This window comes from Mesoplodon mirus, assembly GCF_964341445.2.
Source record: "Mesoplodon mirus genome assembly, chromosome: 9".
NCBI classification, from domain to species: domain Eukaryota; kingdom Metazoa; phylum Chordata; class Mammalia; order Artiodactyla; family Ziphiidae; genus Mesoplodon; species Mesoplodon mirus.
Window position 1 is genome coordinate 39,330,719 of NC_138985.1, and position 21,187 is coordinate 39,351,905.

Sequence of the window (21,187 nt, forward strand, 5' to 3'; positions counted from 1 at the left end):
CAGGTAACAAACACCAAGACATAGTAATCGTCGGTACTTCTACTTAAAGAGATCAATTATTTTCTTATGAGAGTAAAGACCAATTAACATCTGGGTGATGGAGATATAATGTGTGTATATGTTAATGCACTTGGTTTTTATAAAAAAAATGACTAGTCAAACATGCACCCCAATGTTCACAGCAGCATTATTTGCAATTGCCAAGATATGGAAGCAACCTAAGTGCCCACGGACAGATAAATAAAGAAGATGTGGTACATATATACAATAGAATACTACTCAGCCACAGAAAAGAACAAAACTTTGGCACTGGCAGCAACATGCATGGACTTTGAGGGCATAACGCTAAGTGAAATGTCAGACAAAGAAAGACAAATGTTGTATGATATTATCACTTATGTGTGGAACCTAAAAAACACAATAGGGCTTCCCTGGTGGCGCAGTGGTTAAGAATCCGCCTGCCAATGCAGGAGACACAGGCTCGAGCCCTAGTCCGGGAAGATCCCACATGCCACGGAGCGACTAAGCCCGTGCGCCACGACTACTGAGCCTGCACGCTAGAGCCCGCGAGCCGCAACTACTGAGCCCACATGCTGCAACTAGTGAAGTCCGAGCGCCTAGAGCCCGTGCTCCACAACAAGAAAAGCCACCACAACGAGAAGCCTGCACACCGCAACGAAGAGTAGCCCCCGCTCACCACAACTAGAGAAAGCCTGCGTGCAGCAACGAAGACCCAACACAGCCAAAAATAAATAAAATAAATAAATAAATAAAAAACACAACAAACTAGTAAATATAATAAAAGAGAAGCAGACTCACAGATACAGAGAACTAACTAGCAATTACCAGTGTGTGTGGGAGCAATATAGGGGTGGAGGAGTGGGAGATACAAACTACTGGGTGTAAGACAGGGTCAGGGATGTATTGTACAACATGGAGAATACAGCCAGTATTTTGTAATAACTGGAAATGGAAAGTAACCATGAAACATTGTATAAAAAAAATTTTAGGGGCTTCCCTGGTGGCGCAGTGGTTGAGAGTCTGCCTGCCGATGCAGGGGACACGGGTTCGTGCCCCGGTCCGGGAAGATCCCACATGCCGTGGAGCAGCTGGGCCCGTGAGCCACGGCCGCTGAGCCTGCGCATCCGGAGCCTGTGCTCCGCAATGGGACAGGCCACAACAGTGAGAGGCCCGTGTACCGCAAAAAAAAAAAAAAATTTTTTTTAATTAAAAATTAGAAAATAAAAATAAAATTTGAAGAAGACCAATCCCCATAGCACAAGTGAGTTTAGTGTGGCCCATCCAAGTTCTGCTCTGCTAGCTTCAGGCAGCCATGTAATAGTCTACTCTTCCCAGACTGGGCCAATTTTCAACAGTTGTGTTAACAGCCCAATATTTCCTGATAAACACAGCTGAGTTCAGCAGCTGGCCCTCCATGGAATGCATGCAGGTGCACAGCATGATAAGTAGAACACCTCCCACAGTTAGATCAATGTGTGTCTGGATTTCATAAAAAGTGGGATCAGAATGGGCAAAGATGTACATATAAAGTCAGCTGAGCAGCCACAGAGCCCTGAAAAGTAGTGAGAGAACCAACTCCAAAGAGTAGTGCTAAATTATAGCAAGCCCGGGAACCAATGAACTCAGAGAGCACCAAGTGCTTCCTTTTGATGAATGGTATGAAAGAAAGATGCCAGTCCAAACGTGGTACAACATCTTTTGCCAGGTCCCTTTGAATGCCACGAAGGGGCATAATAAATGCATAAGAATTTTACAGAGCTCAAACATACTATAAAATTTTCTGGCCCAATTCATGACCTGTCTTCACAGAACTGAAGCAGTCCCTCCTCAGGGTAAACAATGCGCTCTTCAGAATCACAAAAAAGAGTTCCCCGGATCCACAGACAGGTATCAGAGGATCCATAAATACCCCCAATTGGCATGCATATGTATTGGCATGCATATATTCTGGGGGAAAGAATTCATAGTATTCATCAGAGACTTAAAGATCCTGCAAAAGCTACATCACTTTATTCTCCGGTGTGTTCTCAAACAGGCCTTATCAATGTTTCTACTCCTTGACTGCACAGCAGGCTGTAAGTCTTCGGGTATGCTTAACCAAAGGTGACTTGGGAGCTCACAGCTATCAACCAGTCCCTCCTCAGTCAAGTTCCAGAGTGTGATGAAAGTGTGTGTGCGTGACACCCTAGTCCATTCACTTTCTCACTCTCCTAAGAAACTTGTTTCAATTTTTTCTTTTGGCCACGCCACAAGGCTTATGGAATTTTAGTTCCCCAGCCAGGAATCAAACCCAGGCCCTCAGCAGTGAGAACCCAGAGTCCTAACCACTGGACGGCCAGGCAATTCCCATAAACTTGTTTTCGATCTCCTTTATTTTTCAGCCAAATGTCTTACTTTTTATTTGACTGAAAAAATTGAAGTTACCGGAAGAAAAGTTCCACAAATTCTCAAGTCCTCGTCTACCCACCTCTGGGCACTGACACTCAAATACTCTCTCTCCCCACCCGTTATTGTGGGTGAACTATTTGTGCTCCTACCTCAAGCAAGTATTCCATCTTGAGTATAAGAGTCCATCCTTTCTCAAGGATATCACTCAAACAAATTTCTTTCCTTTCTTGCAGAGCATCACTTTCTCCTCTCTTTTGGATCATTTCCATTAGCATATAAACAAGCTGTTATTTCTCTCATCCTAAAACACACACACACACACACACACACACACACACACACACACACAACTTCTCTTGTCCCCATTTCTCTGTTTTCACATGTTTCCAAGGAGTCTAACATGGAACTTCCCCAGTGGCGCAGTGGATAAGACTCTGAGCTCCCAAGGCAGGGGGCCTGGGTTCGATCCCTGGTCAGGGAACTAGATCCCACATGCGTGCCGCAACTAAGAGTTCACATGCCACAACTAAGGAGCTGGTAAGCCACAACTAAGGAGTCCGCAAGCTACAACTAAGACCTGGTGCAACCAAATAAATAAATAAATGGTTTTTAAAAAAACAAAGAGCCTAACCTGTGGCAATGTCCAAAATTAAATTTCTGGTGTTTACTGCCAAAATACTCTTCCCTCCATCTTTCTCATCTCAACTGATGGTAACTGCATCCAGTTTATCCAGTTTCTCCAGCTAAAAACTATTGAATCATCTTAAACTCCTGTCTTTTATACCCACATCTAATATGTCAGAGAATCTCACAACTGATTCCTAGTTATCATTCAAAGTCCAGATTAGGCTCCTATACCTCTTCCTGAAACTGCCTGGGATATTTCTGACTTCACAGAGCTCTCTATTTTTCTATATATCTCTACCAGCACTTCCACTGTATACTCTAATGCTTGTGAATATTATCTTCTGGGATTCATTAAAAATATGAACTATAGCTCAGACCCCTCCACAGCACTAAACACACTAGTGCATATTTAGTAAGGGCTCCACAAACTTCATTCTGAGCGAATGATTTTTCTGCAAAGATTCCAACAAAATCAGTACAGCAAACAATACTTACTTCCATTAGTTATTTCTGAAGTAGTTAGGTTTCCTATATTTCCTGCATTTGCAAAGCTATCCGTCATGTCTCCAAAAACCAGCATCATGAGGGGGAGTCCGGCTCCGTGGATGATGGCGGCCATAATCCCCAACACCATATACAACTTATCAAGCCAATTCGAATAGCGAAACTAAAAAATGAGAAAATACAGAGAAGAGGAACAATTAGCACAATTTCACGGATGGTTAGCTCTATTTTCCAAATATATCTGAAATCTAAACAGTTCTCAGACTACTACTGTGACCACCTTGGTCTGATAACCTAATTAGAAATAGGCATTTGGGACTTCCCTGGTGGGCCAGTGGTTAAGAATCCGCCTGCCAATGCAGGGGACACGGGTTCAAGCCCTGGTCCGGGAAGATCCCACATGCCACGGAGCGACTAAGCCTGTGAGCCACCAACTACTGAGCCTGAGTGCCACAACTACTGAAGCCCACACGCCTAGAGCCCATGCTCTGCAACAAGAGAAGCCACTGCAATGAGAAGCCTGTGCACCGCAACAAAGAGTGGCCCCCGCTCGCCGCAACTAGAGAAAACCCCACGCACAGCAATGAAAACCCAATGCAGCCAAAAATAAATAAATAAATAGATAAACAAATAAAAAAAATAAATGTATTGAGGTAATTAAAGAAAAGAAAAGAAAAGAAATAGGCATTATTTTCTTTTTTTGAGTTCTGACCTGCTTCTTTTTATTGGACTCACTCTGTCTTCTTTTTTCAAATTGAAGTTTAGTTGATTTACGATATATTAGTTTCAGGTGTACAACAGTGATTCGACAATTTTATGGATTATACTCTATTTAAACTTATTATAAAATATTGGCTATATTCCCTGTGTTGTACAATATATCCTTGTGGCTTATTTATTTTATACACAGTACTTTGTACCTCTTTAATCCCTACCCCTATCTCATCCCTCCTACCTTCCCCCTCCCCACTGATAACACCAGTTTGATCTCTATATCTGTGAGTCTGTTTCTGGTTTGTTATATTTATTTGTTGTATTTTTTAGAGTCCACATTTAAGTGATAACATCCAGTATCTGTCTTTCTCAGGTCTGACTTATTTCACTAAGCATAATACACTCTAGATCCATCCATGTTGTTGCAAATGGCAGAACTTCGTTCTTTTTTATGACTGAGTAGTATTCCACTGTGTGTGTGTGTGTGTGTGTGTGTGTGTGTGTGTACCACATCTTTATCCAGCCATCTGTTGACGGACACTTAGTTTGCTTCAATATCTTGGCAATTGTAAATAATGTTATTAAGAATACTGGGATGTATATATCTTTTCAAATTAGTGTTTTTCATTTCTTTGGATCTATACCCAATAGTGGAATTACTGAATCATATAGTAGTTCTATTTTTAGTTTTTTGAGGAACCTCCATACTGTTTTCCATAGTGGCTGCACCAATTTACAGCCATACCACCTTGAACATGCCAGATTTCATCTGCCTTCTTCTCTTACATATGCAGGTTTGATGAGAAGCATAGGACATTCTGGGAAATTACAAAAATCTATAATGGCACAATAACAGAAAGACAGTATTTGTGACTCTGATTTCCAAAAATGGAAGCAACTTTTCAGCTCAAGATTTTTCAACCCAGAAAAATCACCATTGAGGAAACATGTGTTGTGGCTTTTAAAAAGTGGCTTGGGTCAAAGATCTGCTGCCTAACAGCATTAGCACAAAATGTGAAATGATGTTAATGTAATTAGGTCTCCATAGTAAGAAGGAAAAGGAAAGGAATGAGTTAGATGCATGCTTCCCAGAGACCAGTACAGATGTGCATAATCTCTTTAATTGCAGGCAAATTGAAAGAAAGAAGGGAGGGAAGGAAGGGAGGAAGGGGTGGAGGAGGAAGGAAGGAAGGAAAGAAGGATTTGTAATCAAATGAGCTTAAATTAATGACGTTATTTTCCATAATCTAAAAACATCCTATTTACAAATTAAAACCTTTAAGGGAGAATACGTTTTGCCTTTTTTTCGTATTTCATTGAAACACAGGCTAAATTTTGCCACTATTTACTTTGTCTTAACTAAGCATTCATCCACCTAAGGAAAAAAAAAAAGGAGTTAGAGATGAGCAGAAACCATTTAGTATCTAGTATCTTCTATCAGAGACTATAAAATGGACAAAGTATCTAATTTCTCAGTAGAGGAAGAGAAGATGGGTGATTTTTTTTTTTTTTTTTTTTTTTTTCCTGGTACGCAGGCCTCTCACTGTTGTGGCCTCTCCCGTTGCGGAGCACAGGCTCCGGATGTGCAGGCTCAGCGGCCATGGCTCACGGGCCCAGCTGCTCCGTGGCATGTGGGATCTTCCCGGACCGGGGCACGAACCCGTGTCCCCTGCATCGGCAGGTGGACTCTCAACCACTGCGCCACCAGGGAAGCCTGAGAAGATGGTTGATACACAAGGATTTCCCTCATCACCAACCCCACAGGACATTTTACCTCGAAAACTAACACTGGCTATTATAATAAAAGCAAGCAGGCCATGAATATAAATATTTACTAAATGCCTACTCAATGACTGAAAAGAGCCAGAAATAAATACCAAAGTTACAACTCCTGCTTCCAGGGTGTTTAAAGGATGAAGGCAAAGCAAAAAAAAGTATATTCAATATATATTCTGCATGACTTGACAGCATGCTATACAGAGTAGAGCAGATACAAGATGGAGCGAATGGGTCATTGCCTCCTTTGTGGAAAAGCTTCAGAGGTGATGCTTCCTCCCAGCTTTAACAGTTCAGCAAGGGCTTAAAAGCAAGGAGGAAGGCATTCCAACCAGAAAGGACAGTAAGTTGAGGCAAGAACGATCACAGTGCGCCCAGAGAAGACTGGGGTCTCCCAAGCTTCAGGTTTGAGGTGTAGAAGCAGCAGGAAAAAGCTAACTGAGGGGCTTCCCTGGTGGCGCAGTGGTTGGGGGTCCGCCTGCCGATGCAGGGGACACGGGTTCGTGCCCCGGTCCGGGAAGATCCCACATGCCGCGGAGCGGCTGGGCCCGTGAGCCATGGCCACTGAGCCTGCGCGTCCGGAGCCTGTGCTCCGCAACGGGAGAGGCCACAACAGTGAGAGGCCCGTGTACCGCAAAAAAAAAAAAAAAAAAAAAAGCTAACTGACCAAGAAGTACCCTTCACTGAGACAGGGCCAACCAGAATAGGCAAAGATATGGGGGGAAGGGGACAGAGAAGGGGCAGAGAAATCTCATTTGGTCCCGTTTCATGCCCATCCAGGGAATACGTGGAGAAAATTCAGTTTGAGGAGTACTTTTGTGACACTAGCGTATGTAGCAGAAGTCATGGGCGTGGACAAGATCATTTAGCAAGAACTAATGAGTGGGACTAAGAACAATTTGGAGACGAAGTAAAGTAGATAGCATGGTGACTGTCCTTTTCATGATCTTGGGACAAAAGCAAGAGAGAGAATGGTTACTAGAGGGGGATATAATGTCAAGGGAGAACTATTTCATGAAATCATATACACATTTATAGGCAAATCAGTCAAAGAGACCATTGGTGAAAACACAGGAAGGAAACTGAGATGGACTAACGTCCTAGAAAATAAGAGAAATAGTTATTTCGAGCACCTGGGGTGAGGGACCATCAATGGGCACGATAATTATTAGCAGAAACAAGATATCCCCTGAGGCCCCAAGACCCCACATAGCTGCAAAGGGGTAGAGATCCTTCTACAGTCGAGGGATCCAAGCTGTCATCACCTTCACCAAGTGATCAAACTTGGTATCGTAGAAAAGTAGAATACCCTGACACTTGATGTTTCCAGGTGTGATGAGACATGAAGTACACAGCATCCCCTATACAATTTCTTACCAAAAATATTTAACATGAGTGTATTAAAACCTTTAGACTTAACTTTTAGCATATAAGAAATGCAAGGCATGGAATAACAAGTTAAATGACACCGTAAGGAAGTAATAAAAACCGTCCAGAAAGTGAAGCATTCTATAGGACTATCGGTACCATCGTTTCACAGGTCAATGTCATTTAAAAAGAGAAGAAAACTTTGGAATTCCCTGGCAGTCCAGTGGTTAGGACTCCATGCTCTCAATGCCAAGGGCCCAGATTAGATCCCTGGTCAGGGAACTAAAATTCCACAAGCAGTGCAGTGCAGCCCCCCCCCCCACCTAAAAGGAGAAAAGTGTTCTACCTAGACTCAGGAGACACAGTATTCAAATATCATCCCTGACTGGATCCTGTTTTGAACAAATCAGCTGTAAGAGACATTTGGGGGAGCTAACTGGAAAAATGTGAATATAACTGACTATTAGATAGTATTATGGAATTACTGTTCATTTTGTTAAATATGATCATTGTATTATGTTTTAGAGGAAACTGTTTGGTAGGAAAATTTTTAAGAGATATAAACAGAGGTCGTTACGTACAAAACATCATGAAATCTCTAATTCCAGGTGAAATGTGTGGCAAAATGTTAACCATTATTAGTTATAGATAATGGTTATATGAGTATGGATTTTACTACTGCACCTTTCTATACGTTTGAAAAATCAAAATACAAGTTTGTAAGGGCAGGATGGTTCTCCAACAGGCAAAGGTATGTCTCTTCATCTCAGGCTAGAAGAAATGAGCTAAAAGTGAGCACAGATACAAACAAGTGTCTGAGAATGAGGACGAAGTTGAGACAGTTCAAAGCTCATATTTATTTGTGAGGTGAGGCAAGATTGATTTCTGGAGGGAAAGTGGCAAGAAGCTTTGAGGAAAGTGGTAACATAATGCTGAGAAGGACAAAAGCCTCATTGCAATGTCCCACCTCTGTTATATACTAGGAAGGAGACTTTGGGGGAAAAAAATCTCTTAATAACCTTGAGCTTCAGTTTCTATGTTTATAAAATGAGGAAAATACTCATATACACAGAAAGCTTCACATAGCTGTAATGAGGCTAAAAACGATACTTAATAAAAGAAACCTTATTAGGCATTGGATATAATAACATACAACACAAGCAGGTACTATTATCGGTTTTAGAAACATAAAAGTTAATAAAACTTTTCAGGAGCTTACAGTGAGGGAGCAGGTAGACAAAAAAAAATGTTGTAACACATCAGGTGAAATGTAGAACAGGAGTTTCATTATAATCACAGCCCTTTAAGTACAAGGAAATGGAAAATGTTTGGTCAGATGTTGACAGGGAAGAGAGGGGGTGAATCAGAACCACACAGGAGGAAGGATCCTCAACACTGAAAGCCAAGGGTTGAACTTCCCAAGGCAAAGAAGTAGAAGGTGCCGGCAGGGGAGTGGTTTAGGTAATCTTCAGCAGGCAAGAGGGCATACATGATCTCACTATGGTGCCTGGGTGGAGGCAGAAGTCAGCGAATTCATTCATTCATTCATTCATTCATTCATTCATTCAACATTCAAAAGGTATTTATTGGGCTTCCCTGGTGGCGCAGTGGTTCAGAGTCCGCCTGCCGATGCAGGGGACACGGGTTCGTGCCCCGGTCCAGGAGGATCCCATATGCTGCGGAGCGGCTGGGCCCGTGAGCCATGGCCGCTGAGCCTGTGCATCCAGAGCCTGTGCTCCACAACAGGAGAGGCCACAACGGTGAGAGGCCCGCGTACCGCAAAAAAAAAAAAAAGATGTTTATTAAGCACCAAATAGGGATCAAGCTTGGTTCTAGGTACTGGCAACAAGTAAGACAAGCTTTATGAGGACAGGTAGCTTGAGTAAGACAAGTTACCTGTCCTCATAAAACTTACATTACATTTTACTAGTATGCAAATAGTACAAGAGGGAGTAGACGCATTCAACATTCATTCAATATCTAAGTACCTATTAAAGTTCCAGGCACTGTTCTAGGCACTTGGAGCACAGCAAGGAAGGAATCACACAAAACCACCTGCCCTCATGGAGCTTCGATTCACAAAGAAGACAAACATAAACAAGAAATCAGACAGTGGTTAAGTACTCAGAAGACATATCACACAGGGCGATGCGCCACAGTGACAGGAAGCGCCAGCGGGCTCAGACTGGCTGGGCGGGGAAAGTCTCTATGAAAAGGCAACATCTGAGCTGAGTCCTCAGTGACAGGAAGGAAAAAGTCATGTGATAATCTGGGGACAGAGGTTCCAGGCAGAAAGAACAAATGCAAAGGTCCTGGGGTGAATACAAGCTCAGTGTGTTTCAAGGATCAAACATAATTACCACAGTGGCAAGAAGAGGGTGAAGGAGATCTGCCTGCCGTGAAATCAGAGATGACACAGAGGTCAGATTATGGAGGGTATTTTACAGCCAGAGGAGGAATTTTGGTTTTACTGTCAACTTCCCATCTAAGTGTAAAGGAAAGGCATTCAAGGGTTTGAAGGATGGAACGGAGGTGATCTGACGTGGCTATTGTGGGTAGAATAAGTTTTAGAAGCGCAAACATGGACGAGGGGGGACTAGGAGGGAAGAGAGTGGTTGGGAGAGTGAAGTCTTGACCAGGTGTAGGAGGGCAGAAAAATGCTCCGGCTTCCAAGCATGTGCACGTCCTAATCCCAACGACCTGTGAATATGTGTCCTCACATGGCAAAAATGACTCTGCAGACATGAAGGATATTGAGATGAGCAAAGCATCCTGGATTACCCAAGTGGGCCCAATGTCATCATAAGGGTCCTTATCAGAGGGAGCCAGGGGGATCAGTCAGTAGTAGGAGAAATGCTAAGCAAGAGGGTGGAGTGAAGTAAGGAAGGGGCCATGAGTCCAAGAAGGCAGGAAGCCTGTAGAAGCTGAGCACGGAAGGAAACAGATTCTCTCTTAGAGCCTCCAGAAGAATCCAGCCCTGCTGGCACCTTGACTTTAGCCCAGTGAGACTCTGGGCCCCAGAACTATAAGGCAATACATTTGTGTTGTTTTAAGCCACTAAGTTAGTGGTATTTTGTTCCGACAGGAGTAGAAAATGAATACACAATGTCAAAAAATGGATACTAAGGAACAATAGCCAAGCAAGAAGGATCATAAGCAGGGGTGGAAGACATCCATTTGAGTTTACAGCATTAGAGGTGAGAGTCCACCCAGATGATAAACCAAAGGTCTTTGTCCACAGTGTAATCTACTAAAGAAGGGATGAAGGTTGTTGGAACTGAAGAAGTCAAAGAATGTGGAGCTTAGGAGACATTAATAAGGTTACCAAAATAGAAGAATGATGAGAGCATAGGTGAACGAAGTAGAAGCAATCAAACGCCAAGGTCCTCAATGGAGGAGCAAAAGGAACTAGAAATTAGTAGAGGGTATCACTGAAAATGGATAGAAGATATTATAATTGTCCAGAACCAAACTCAAACAGGGATGGAGTTTTGCATGAAAACAATTTGGAAATGGTCATGTGAAACTAGAGAACTGCCAACACTATCACTGGCCCCTGGGATTAGGGGTTGAGAACTCTAAATTCACAGGCAAAGATGACACAAGAAAAGACCCAAAGAACTGGGAGGAAAATGAGCAGACTGTGGCATCACAGATGCAAGCAAGAGGAATGAATACGGTACACAGTGTCAGGTGCTACTTAAAGGTCAGGATAGACTGTCCACTGAATTTGGTGAGTGTTGGAGATAGAAGCCAAAGTATAATGTTAAGAAGTAATTTGGAGGTGAAACAGAGAGCAAAGGCAGCTCCTATTTGTGAAGCAAGCTAGAGGAGATGGCTTTAAGGAGGGCATCAGTGACATTAAAGACAGGTGACATGAAAATACCAATTGGAAAGACCCAGTTGAGGGAGGGATTGAGGATACAGAAGAGAAAGGATAATAATAACCTAAGGTCCTTGAGAAGGCAGAGGATATAGGAGTCAAAATACAGTGTACAAGTGGGTGATTAGATTTAAGAACTAAATGCTTCCTGTTATAATAGGAGGGAAGGAGGAAGCAACTGATCCAGGTACAGGTATGTTTGTTAGACTGGGAGAGAAGAGCTGAGGAACTTGTCAGGTGGCTTCCATTTGGTTTGTGAAATAAAAAAAGAGGTCATCCACCAAGAGTTGGGGTTAGGTGGGGAGAAGTGGGAAATCTGAGTAGAGTTTTAATATACTCAGCGAGAAGAGGAGGAATAGGATTTCTGTGTGGGATAGAGCCTATTGTGAGATTTTTCTCCAGCACCAATCAGATGTCGGGGTTCAGGCACCAAGAAAGCAGATGGCTGATTTTGCCTGGGCTGGGCATGACAAGTGACAGGTGAAAGGAAGTTTATAGTTCGGGCAAGAGTACCACTAAAGTGATGACCATTGCTCTAAACTGATAAGAAAGGGAATGGAAACAGGAAGGGGCTGACTGGGAAACTGATGGGTCAGGGGACTCAAGATCCAAGGAAAACAGTGAGCAGACTGAAGAGAGAGGAGATGGCTGGCTAATTCAATCTGGCTGCTTCAAAATGGTACTTTGGAGGTAGAACAGTTTCAAGTAACAGCAAAATCCAGGATGTGAGTGGGTGGCTAGAATAAAGGGGAGGGAAAAATGACTGCCGTTGTGAAGGTCAAAGAGTGGTTACCCTTATAACACCATAGAAGTCACCCAAGATAGTAGGAGTATCAGGGGTGGAGAGGGAGACACTGAACAAGATGGTAAAGTCTCCAATGAAGAATGACCAAGTGGCCAGAAGATAACAGCATCAACAAAGAACCCTTCAATTCCAGGCAAATAAAATTTTAACCAACCATATACTATCATAAATAATTAAAGTTGTTAAAAGCTCTGGACGTAGCGTAGCAGATCTTGGCAAAATTCTGGGCCTTTCCCCTTACTAGCTATGTGACTGTGTGACTGAATACATCGCTTAAACCTCTCAAGTCTGTTTCATCATCTGGACCATAAGAATAACACAAGTTCCTACATCACAGGGTCACTGTGAGGATGAAGTTAAATAATACACATGGGTGCTTAACAGATGCCTGGCACAGAGGAAGCACTTAACATTGCCACTTATTCTCTATTTAGAAAAAAAAATTAATGTTTCAATAAGATACATAAAGTAGAAAGATCAGAGTTGAATCTGCAGCAAGAGTGTTTAATCTTTAAGGAGCACTCTGTGTAAGAAGTGTAGCCCAACTTGTATTGTTCCCGCCCTAATTTCCAGTTGTCCCGTTTCCTCACTTGCTTTAGATTTTATCCTACTTTTGTGTTTCTGTAAATGTTGAAACAAAGCCTGACAGAAATAAAATAAAGGCCAGTAGAAAAATCTGAATGTATTCCTTACCTCTTTTTCATCATTTTCTCAAGACTGCCAAAAAGTCTTCTACTAGAAAAAAGTTAACAGGGATGGTGTACAGAAAACAGTGAACGTTGCAAGCCTGAGACTGCATTCAAGGTTAGCCCTTGGCTGGCAGCTAGAATTTGGATGTTGGGGAGAGTAACCATCACCCTAACTGATAAAAGTGGCCAAACTATTTGTACAAACAATGTGCTTTATGCTGAAGGTCTGCCTTCCTTCTGTGAGTCTGGAATTTTGGTACACGCTGCGCTACACGATCAGCCCCCAGTCAAAAACCCTTGGGCACCGAGTCTCTAATGAGTTTCCCTGACAGACGGCATTACACACGTGTTGTCACAACTCATTGCTGGGGGAATAAAGTTGACTCCACTGGGACAAGACACTGGGGGCTTCTCTTGGACCTGTCCCTCTTTCCTTTGCCCATTGCTGACTTTGCTGTAAATCTTAGCCACGAGTATGGCAACATGCTGAGTCCTGTGAGTCCTCCAAGTGAATCATCAAACCTGGGGTTCTTGGAAACCCCCAACACATATCAGTTTTTGTCTTAGCTGGAAATTTTTATTAATCAGCAATGTCAATAGCATCAGCATTTTACTGTTAAATGTTCTTAATACGTCCCTGTCTATATGGGTTTTATACTCAAGTTCACAGTTAACTATGTCAGCTCTTCAAGAAAAAGGCATGAGAAAAAGCCACTTAAATAGTACAGCTTTTCCGCAAAAGACTTAGAATATATTCCTTCTATGCCATCCTGAGCGCTGTGATTTACAACATGAATTTCCTAGGTCTGAATCTTGGCCCTGCTTAGGATTCTTGGGCAAGTTAGTAAGTCTCACCTCACTTTCTTTATCTGTAAAAATTAGAATAATAATAGTATCTATCTTCAAGGGAGTTGTAAAGATTAAATGCGTTCATATAGGAAGTACTTAGTGCAACACATGGCCTAAAGAGCTGTATTTATGTCATAATTATTAGCCTTCAAACTCCACATGTTTATTCTTTTGTGGGCTCAATTGTATTGATAGTATTACTTCTATATATTAGGTCTGTTAAATTTTCCAAAACATAAGACTAAGTTTTTAAATTTAAGTTACTTATAAAACAAAATTACAAAAGACAGAAATATTTTGGTCTCCAAGTGATAGAACGGAAATTACGTCTTGGCAATAAACCCTATGTTAACATCAAAGCTTCTTTTAGTACAAGAATATAAGAATGAAATCTAAAACAAATAAAAACTGTCACTTGATTATTCAAGTAGTCTTTCTGAGACTGACCCAAGTGCATAGCCTCATTTCCCCAAAATTCCAAAGAGAGTGGAAACAGAGTCAAAGGTGGAACTTTAGCAAGAGCAATTGCAGTGCAGGAAGATGAAGTTCTTATAAGATAACCAGAGTGCTCAGTGTAAAAGGCAACACTTTTTTCCTGCCTATAAGCATTTTTTTGTTCAATTTACTAATATTCATTTTATAAGATGGACTACCCCCCCCAACACCACACACACACACATTTTAGAACTGTCTGGTGTGTTAGGCCTGAATTATAAAGTGTGCGCTACAAGACTTAATTGGTTCAGCAGTCTTCCAGGTTCTACTTGCACAGTTCACCTAAATCTGTATTGTCAGGAAAAAAAAAAAAAAAAGAATCCAGGTAGAGAGAGACCATCAACCAGCCAGTCTTAATCCAAATCTGATTAAAGAAAAGCTTCTAAGCAGCTACCAGTGAAACCAGAAAATAAGATAAAGAATTAATTATATTCCGTGAAACCAGAAAATAAGATAAAGAATTAATTATATTAAGGTTTTCAAATTCCAGATTTTCAGTTATTCAGCACAGAAGAATAATGACATGTACTAAGTCATAGGAATAAATAATCCATTGCTAACTTCTATTATATGAGTGTCTGGGACTTTGACCTCCAACCTGCCAGGATTAGAGCCCTTGTCGACAGGGCACCCCGTTTTTAATTTGATCCACACTCCACGTGGCTGGTGTCCTCTATCTAGATGGCTGAGACCATCACTGGGAGAAGTGCTTGCACAGGTAACATATCACTGGCGACGTAACTAACTAGGAGAATACTGAGATCCAGGCTAGGAAGGGTGAGTCTGGAGGCTTATTGTACACAGCAAGTTATGACTGGCATTCCCCTGAAAACAAACTAAATTAAACGAATTCATTTTACCTCTCCATTAACAAATACAAACAAATTTCTCTCCAAGAAAGTATTATACCAGATGAAATACCTCTTTTCTAGATCAGGAGAAGTCAAATTTCCAAAGCACTTTGAATAGTGAATACATTCAAACTCACCACTGCAAAAGTACTGACAGTTGGTTTCTTTTCTTTCTTCTCATCTTTTTTACTGAAAAACCTAGCAATAGAATTACATAAAACTTTAAAAACTATATAAATCTTTAATTACCCAATTAACATAGAGCTTATACTTAATAACAAATAGGACAAAGAAACATGTCTACAATGTTATTAAAAGAACAGGTTATAATATGATCCCATTTATGAAGTTTAAGTATGTTTACGTATACCTTGGAAATCTATACAGGTGGTTATCACTGGGTGTTGAGATTTCTACCAAAATATTTTCTTCCTTGTGCCTTTGCTATTTCCTAATTTTCTATGGTGAATACACAGAGACACAAGACTTTTGCAATTAGAATAAATAATACTAAAAAAAGAGAGCTTCCTGTTTTTCTAATTAGAAAATCATTCGTGCTCTCCAGACTTAATCCCCTTAATTATCACCTTCGTAATTCTAGCAGCAGATAGCTAGTCTACCTACCTAAATATTATCCTTAATCATTCCCTTTACCTAGTGGAGAGGAGTGGCAAACAGATGCAGAGCATAAATTACCCTGAGAAAGGGAATTAAATCACTTTCCTTGAGTAAATCTAATTCTGAAAAGATGTCTGGAGCCCTAAATGGACCATTAAGGCAATAAATGCAACCTAGAAAAACTACCATCAAAAAAGATGGTTTGTAAACTGCAAAAAAGCGGTCCTCAGGCAGAGATAGGCAGGTCAAGTATTTTGAGCGCAGATTCAAAACTCTGTAACTAGTTTTCTATTCTATGTAACTGCCACCTAGCATCTGAAAGCAAACCAACCAAAACTAGCCTCAGCATCTACATTTTCATATTTATAAAAGAAAGACTATTTCAGGGAAGAATTACATTATTTTTACACAGCTTTTCAAGTTCAAAAAGTAAATTCATCTTTGTCTTTGTTCTTTACGCTAAGCAAAGTCAAAGAGTTGAAGCAACTTCTAAAGAAAAAAAAAATCCAGCGTCTACCCCATATTTGGCTTTGGAGTAATGTTCGACAGACATAAAAACACACAAAATACACAAACATAACTCTTCAGATTTGGTTCCACCCTATTCCCAGTAAAGGCGTGGTTTCAGTATCCCTGGAATCAGGATGAGAGGGAAAAAAATAGCCATACATAATTGAGTTTTAGCTCTAAGCTTTTTATTTATTTTTTCGTTCTCTAAAACTGCAGCTACTCTGAAGAATTTATAATGTTCCAGACACTGGCTAAGTAAACACTTCCCATACAGGACCTCATTTAATCTTAATCTCTGTGAGGCAGGCACATTTTTGTCCTTCCTTTAAAGACAAGAGAACTGCAGGTGAGAAGAGTTAACTAATTTGTCCAAGGTCACACAGCTAGAACAAAGCCAAGATTGAAACAGCAAAGTCTAACTCCCAAACACCAGGCTATCTGGTGCAACCTCAGAATTCTAAGACGCTGCATTGCAAGGAAATGCACATATAAACTGACTCTCACCGCTCCTAGAAGACTCATTTATCCCCATCCGCTCAAACACAGTGCTGACAAATGGCAAAAGTCGCTTATCAAGCCTCATTTTAATAAAGGATCTTAACAAATACAAATATGCCAAATGGTACTACTACCCAAGCATTATACCTATTAGCAAAGCCACGTGCTTCTTTATAATTTCAAATATAGTTTTAAAAAAACTCAAAGAAATAAGATTTGTGGTTATTAGAGCGGGGGGAGGGGGGATGAGAGGCAGCTGGTCCAAAGATACAAACTTCCAGTTATAAAATAAAAAAGTGCTGTAGATGTAATGTACAAGAAGATGATTACAGTTCACACTGCTTTATGATATATATATATATATACATATATGTAAAAGTTAAGAGAGTAGATCCTAAACGTTCTCATCACAATAAGAAAAAATTTTTCTTTTTCTTTTATCTATATGAGATGATGGAGGTTAGCTAACTTTGTTGTGGTAATATTTCACAATATTTATAAGCCAAACCATATGCTGTACACATTAAACTTACATGGTGTTGTAGGTCAATTATATCTCAATAAAACTGCTCAAAACTCAATAAACTATATATATAAAAATATATAGTTTTATTAAGAACAGATTAAAATCAGTAATGGTGAGCACAATTTAATAAGAGCTACTTAACCAAAACAAAACAATTTCTAGTTTGAAAAAAAAAAAAGTCTATAGACCATGATAAGAATCAACAATAAAATGAAGGTATGCGCAGGCTCAAACGAATCTTTTTTCTGTTTTTCAAAATATGGACTCTATTTTATTTTATTTTTTATTTTATTTATTTTATTTTTTTTGCAGTACGCGGGCCTCTCACTGTTGTGGCCTCTCCCGTTGCGGAGCACAGGCTCCGGGCCCGCAGGCTCAGTGGCCATGGCTCACGGGCCCAGCCGCTCCGCGGCATGTGGGATTTTCCTGGACCGGGGCACGAACCCGTGTCCCCTGCATCGGCAGGCGAACTCTCAACCACTGAGCCACCAGGGAAAGCCCTCTGTTTTACTTTTTGAAGAATAAATATAAGTAAATGTCCCACAAATATTTATTGAACATCTTTTTCAAAAATGGAGGTATAACTGACATACAACATTGTATTAGTTTCAGGCGTACAACAGAATGATTTGATATTTGCATATATTGTGAAATGATCACAATAAGTCTAGTTAACATCTGTCATCATACAGTCATAGAATATTTTTCCCTGTGATGAGAACTTTTAAGATTTTCTCTCTTAGCAACTTTCAAATATGCAATATAGTATTATTAACTATAGTTGCCATGCTATACATTATGTCCCCATGACTTATTTTATAACTGGAAATTTGTACCTTTTGACTCCCTTCACCCATTTTGCCCCCCTTTCCTCCACCTCTGGAAACCACCAACCTGTCCAATGTCTTTATCATTTCCTTCCACATATCCTTAATACTTCTTACTCCAATATCCCTAAGTGTTTGTGTCAAAAATACATAGTTGTTTAAGGTACTAAGTTTAAAAGTCAAAAACAAAACAGGAAATATCTACCTTCCACTCTTTGTAATCTATTTTCTTTTTGTTTATTTGGGAATTTTTTATTACGCAAATTTTCAAATAAACAAAAAAAATCAAAACAGTAATAAGACTACCCATAAAAAATTCACCTAGATTCAACAACTGTGAACATTTTGACCATATTTTCTTTATCTGCATAACAAAATATATATTATAACTGTTAAAATTTTGCTGAACTATTTGAAAGTAAGCTGCAAACATCATGGCACTTCACATGTTTTCCTACCATTATCACATATAATAAAATTAACAGCAATTTGATATCATCTAATACCCAATCCACGTTCAAAATTTCCAAGAATGTTTTCTATAGGTTTTTCCTTTTTTGGAACTGATATAATAAAGGCTCACACATCACATTTGGTGGTTTTGTCTCTTTAGTCTCTCTTTTAAATCTAGAAGTCCTCCTCCCCACCTACCCCCGCCAAACACTCACTTTTTATAGGAACAAAAACAGATGTCTTATAAAATGTCCCACATCTTGGATATGTCTGTTTCAAACTTAGTCCAAATTGAGACGTGCAGTAAGTATGAAATACCCAGATTTGAGGACTTAGTATGAAAAAGAGAATGTAAACTCTCTTGTTAATAATTCTGATTACATGTATAAATGATAATATTTTGTATATACTTGGATCCCTAAAATATATTTTCAAAGTTAATTTCACCTGTTTCTTTTTACTTTTTAAATGTTGCTATTAGAAACTTAATAATTACAAATGTGGTTCACATTATATTACTATTGGACAGCATTAGTCTGGAAGCTTGATTGGATTCACTGAATGATTTGCAAACATACTTCGTGGTGGTGCCGTGTCACTGAAGTCTATTCCACCATGAGCCAGGCCAGGTCTGATCACTTGGTTAAGGTTCCTAACCGCAAAATCTCTCCACTGGAAAACCACACTTTCCTTTTTCCAATTAAGAATTGTGGCTAATTCTTAGATTCAGCCTTTCTCTGAGTGCTTTAGGATCTATTAACAATCCTTGCCCGATTCAATTATAACAATGCAGGTTTCAACATGATAGCTGGCATTTTTCTGTAAAGAAGTTTTTTTTTCTCTCTCTCTCTCTCTACTTGTCTCACCCTTAGTTTTCCTCCTCCTCTCAGAATTTTATTAAAAATTCATTTATTCAGTATTTCACAATCGAGTACAGTCATTATTCTTTTTGTCGCTCAAACTGTCCCAGATTCGGCCAGTGGAAGCCCCTTCAAGCCAGCTCCTGTGTCCTTTTTGACAACTGCCCTGAACTCTACTAACTGTTTTCAGGTACCACAAAGCTACTCCAGGCTCAGGCTCAATTGGTATTAGCCTTTTCTCTATGGGGCGCAGATTCTTTTTGTAATGAACGATACTGAGAAACCAAGATCTGACACTGTGTGCAATTTGCCACTATCCCTTTCAGTGGACAGAAACTGAACTATTTAAAAAAATCATGAAATCACACTGACGTTTCTAATTCAAATTTAACATTGTTTTTTAAAAGCTTATTTAATGACCACATTTGTATTTCTTTTCTCTTACACTGAAAAGCTTGGTTTCTAATAATATTCATATATTTACTAAATTGTTTTATTTTACAATTTATTACTAACAAAAAGCTTATTGAGCAAAATTTTAAATTTCATGTACAGACACTGCACTGTGATCAAAATTCACTTAAGATAGTTATTTTCCCTATGTGGTTACAGTACCAAGTCTATATATAATCAGGGTAATTTCACACCATTCTAGTAACTTCTTTGGTAGTACACTCCTCTCACAATTTCTTCTACAAGGGTCAGCTATTCATCGCCTTAAAATTTAAAAAATGCTTAAATGCAGTTGTGGCCTTCTGTCCTATCTGCCACGCCACAAACATGCAATGTTTATGTGACTGTTTTACCAGAAGGAACAAAGGACCACAAAGCAGAACACAAGCAGCACATGGTTCAGGGTCGTCGGCGACCAACATCACTTATAAAGCAGGTTACAAAACACCGAAAAGAAAATGAGCACTGGCCTGTATGGGACCAGAAAGCTGAGGTAGAAGCTCACCATGCAAACGCTGTGCTCAACTCAGCCAGCGAACTTCTGCAGCTGCTTGCATTTAAGTTAAACATCAGCAGCAGCAGCAGCTGATCATTTATTTCAGAGCTGGAGGCTAGAAACAAATTTCCCAAATCTCTCAAGCCATGTAAAGTTTGAAAATGAAACAGACTACCTTTTCTTGTCCCTTTTCAAGAAGCTCTCCCCCACTGCTCTTCCACTGCGGCCGTCTTCAAGATCCATCGCGACCTGAGGAGAAACCACAGCGGATTAGCCAAACGCCAAGATCCGCAGAAGGCAGAGGTGAGGCTGAACTTGAGTCCCGCGCGAGGAGCGGAAGGGTGGAGCGCTCGCCCTGATGCTCCAGCCGCTCGCAGGTGCGATGGTCCCCGCAGAAACTTGCCTCCGCGCCCAGCATCCAGCCTCCGCAGGCGAGCAGAGTTGCAGGGGTGCGGCGCGGCCCGGACTTCGCCCGCCTCCACTGCGGCTCTGCCTCCCGGTGGTTCGCCTCGCCGTCCACCAGCCCGCGGGCTCAGAGCCCGGCTTCCGACACCGCGCTGTCTCTGCGGGCTCAGGGCAGCACACTCCAGGACGCGTGGCTAGCACCGAAAACTAGGGGCTGGGGTGCCCCAGGAGCTCCCCGACTGAGAGTAAGTCTCACCTCACTTGGTCCCCTTGGACTTGCCAAGTAGAATCTCCCCCTCCCTCTCCTCCGAAGCCCTCTTCTCACAGGGACCAAGCTCAAGAAATTGGAGAGCGCAGCCTTCCCGCGAACCGTCTCCCTCTAGTCCCCAGCCTCGCGCTTCCCTACCTCGGGCTTTCTTTTGGCACGTCCACTAAGACGTGAATCTTGGAAGAAGAGATTCAGGCTCCAGCGGAAAGTCACGGCGGATGCGAGCAGCGGCCTCCACCGCCGAGCCTAGAGGAGCCGCTACTCGAATGCACCCGGGCTTCCCGTGGCGAAGGGAGCGAGGAG

The 21,187-nt window shown here is 41.0% G+C and overlaps 1 protein-coding gene across 2 annotated transcripts in view; it reads right to left on the bottom strand.

Moving 5' to 3' along the window:
- The window catches only part of ABCB1 (ATP binding cassette subfamily B member 1), a 108,158-nt gene extending 86,971 nt beyond the window's left edge, over positions 1–21,187 (bottom strand). The window contains exons 1-4 of one of the 2 annotated variants that reach the window (XM_082632743.1): positions 21,023–21,187; positions 20,387–20,460; positions 15,108–15,168; positions 3,532–3,703 (exon numbers count right to left, since the gene is read on the bottom strand). In XM_082632743.1, the coding sequence (XP_082488869.1) occupies positions 3,532–3,703; positions 15,108–15,168; positions 20,387–20,454 (301 nt within the window). In that variant the 5' untranslated portion in view covers positions 20,455–20,460; positions 21,023–21,187. Of the gene's footprint in view, positions 1–3,531; positions 3,704–12,779; positions 12,799–15,107; positions 15,169–20,386; positions 20,461–21,022 lie in introns of those variants that run through there. The other variant, XM_082632744.1, reaches the window with a different exon arrangement.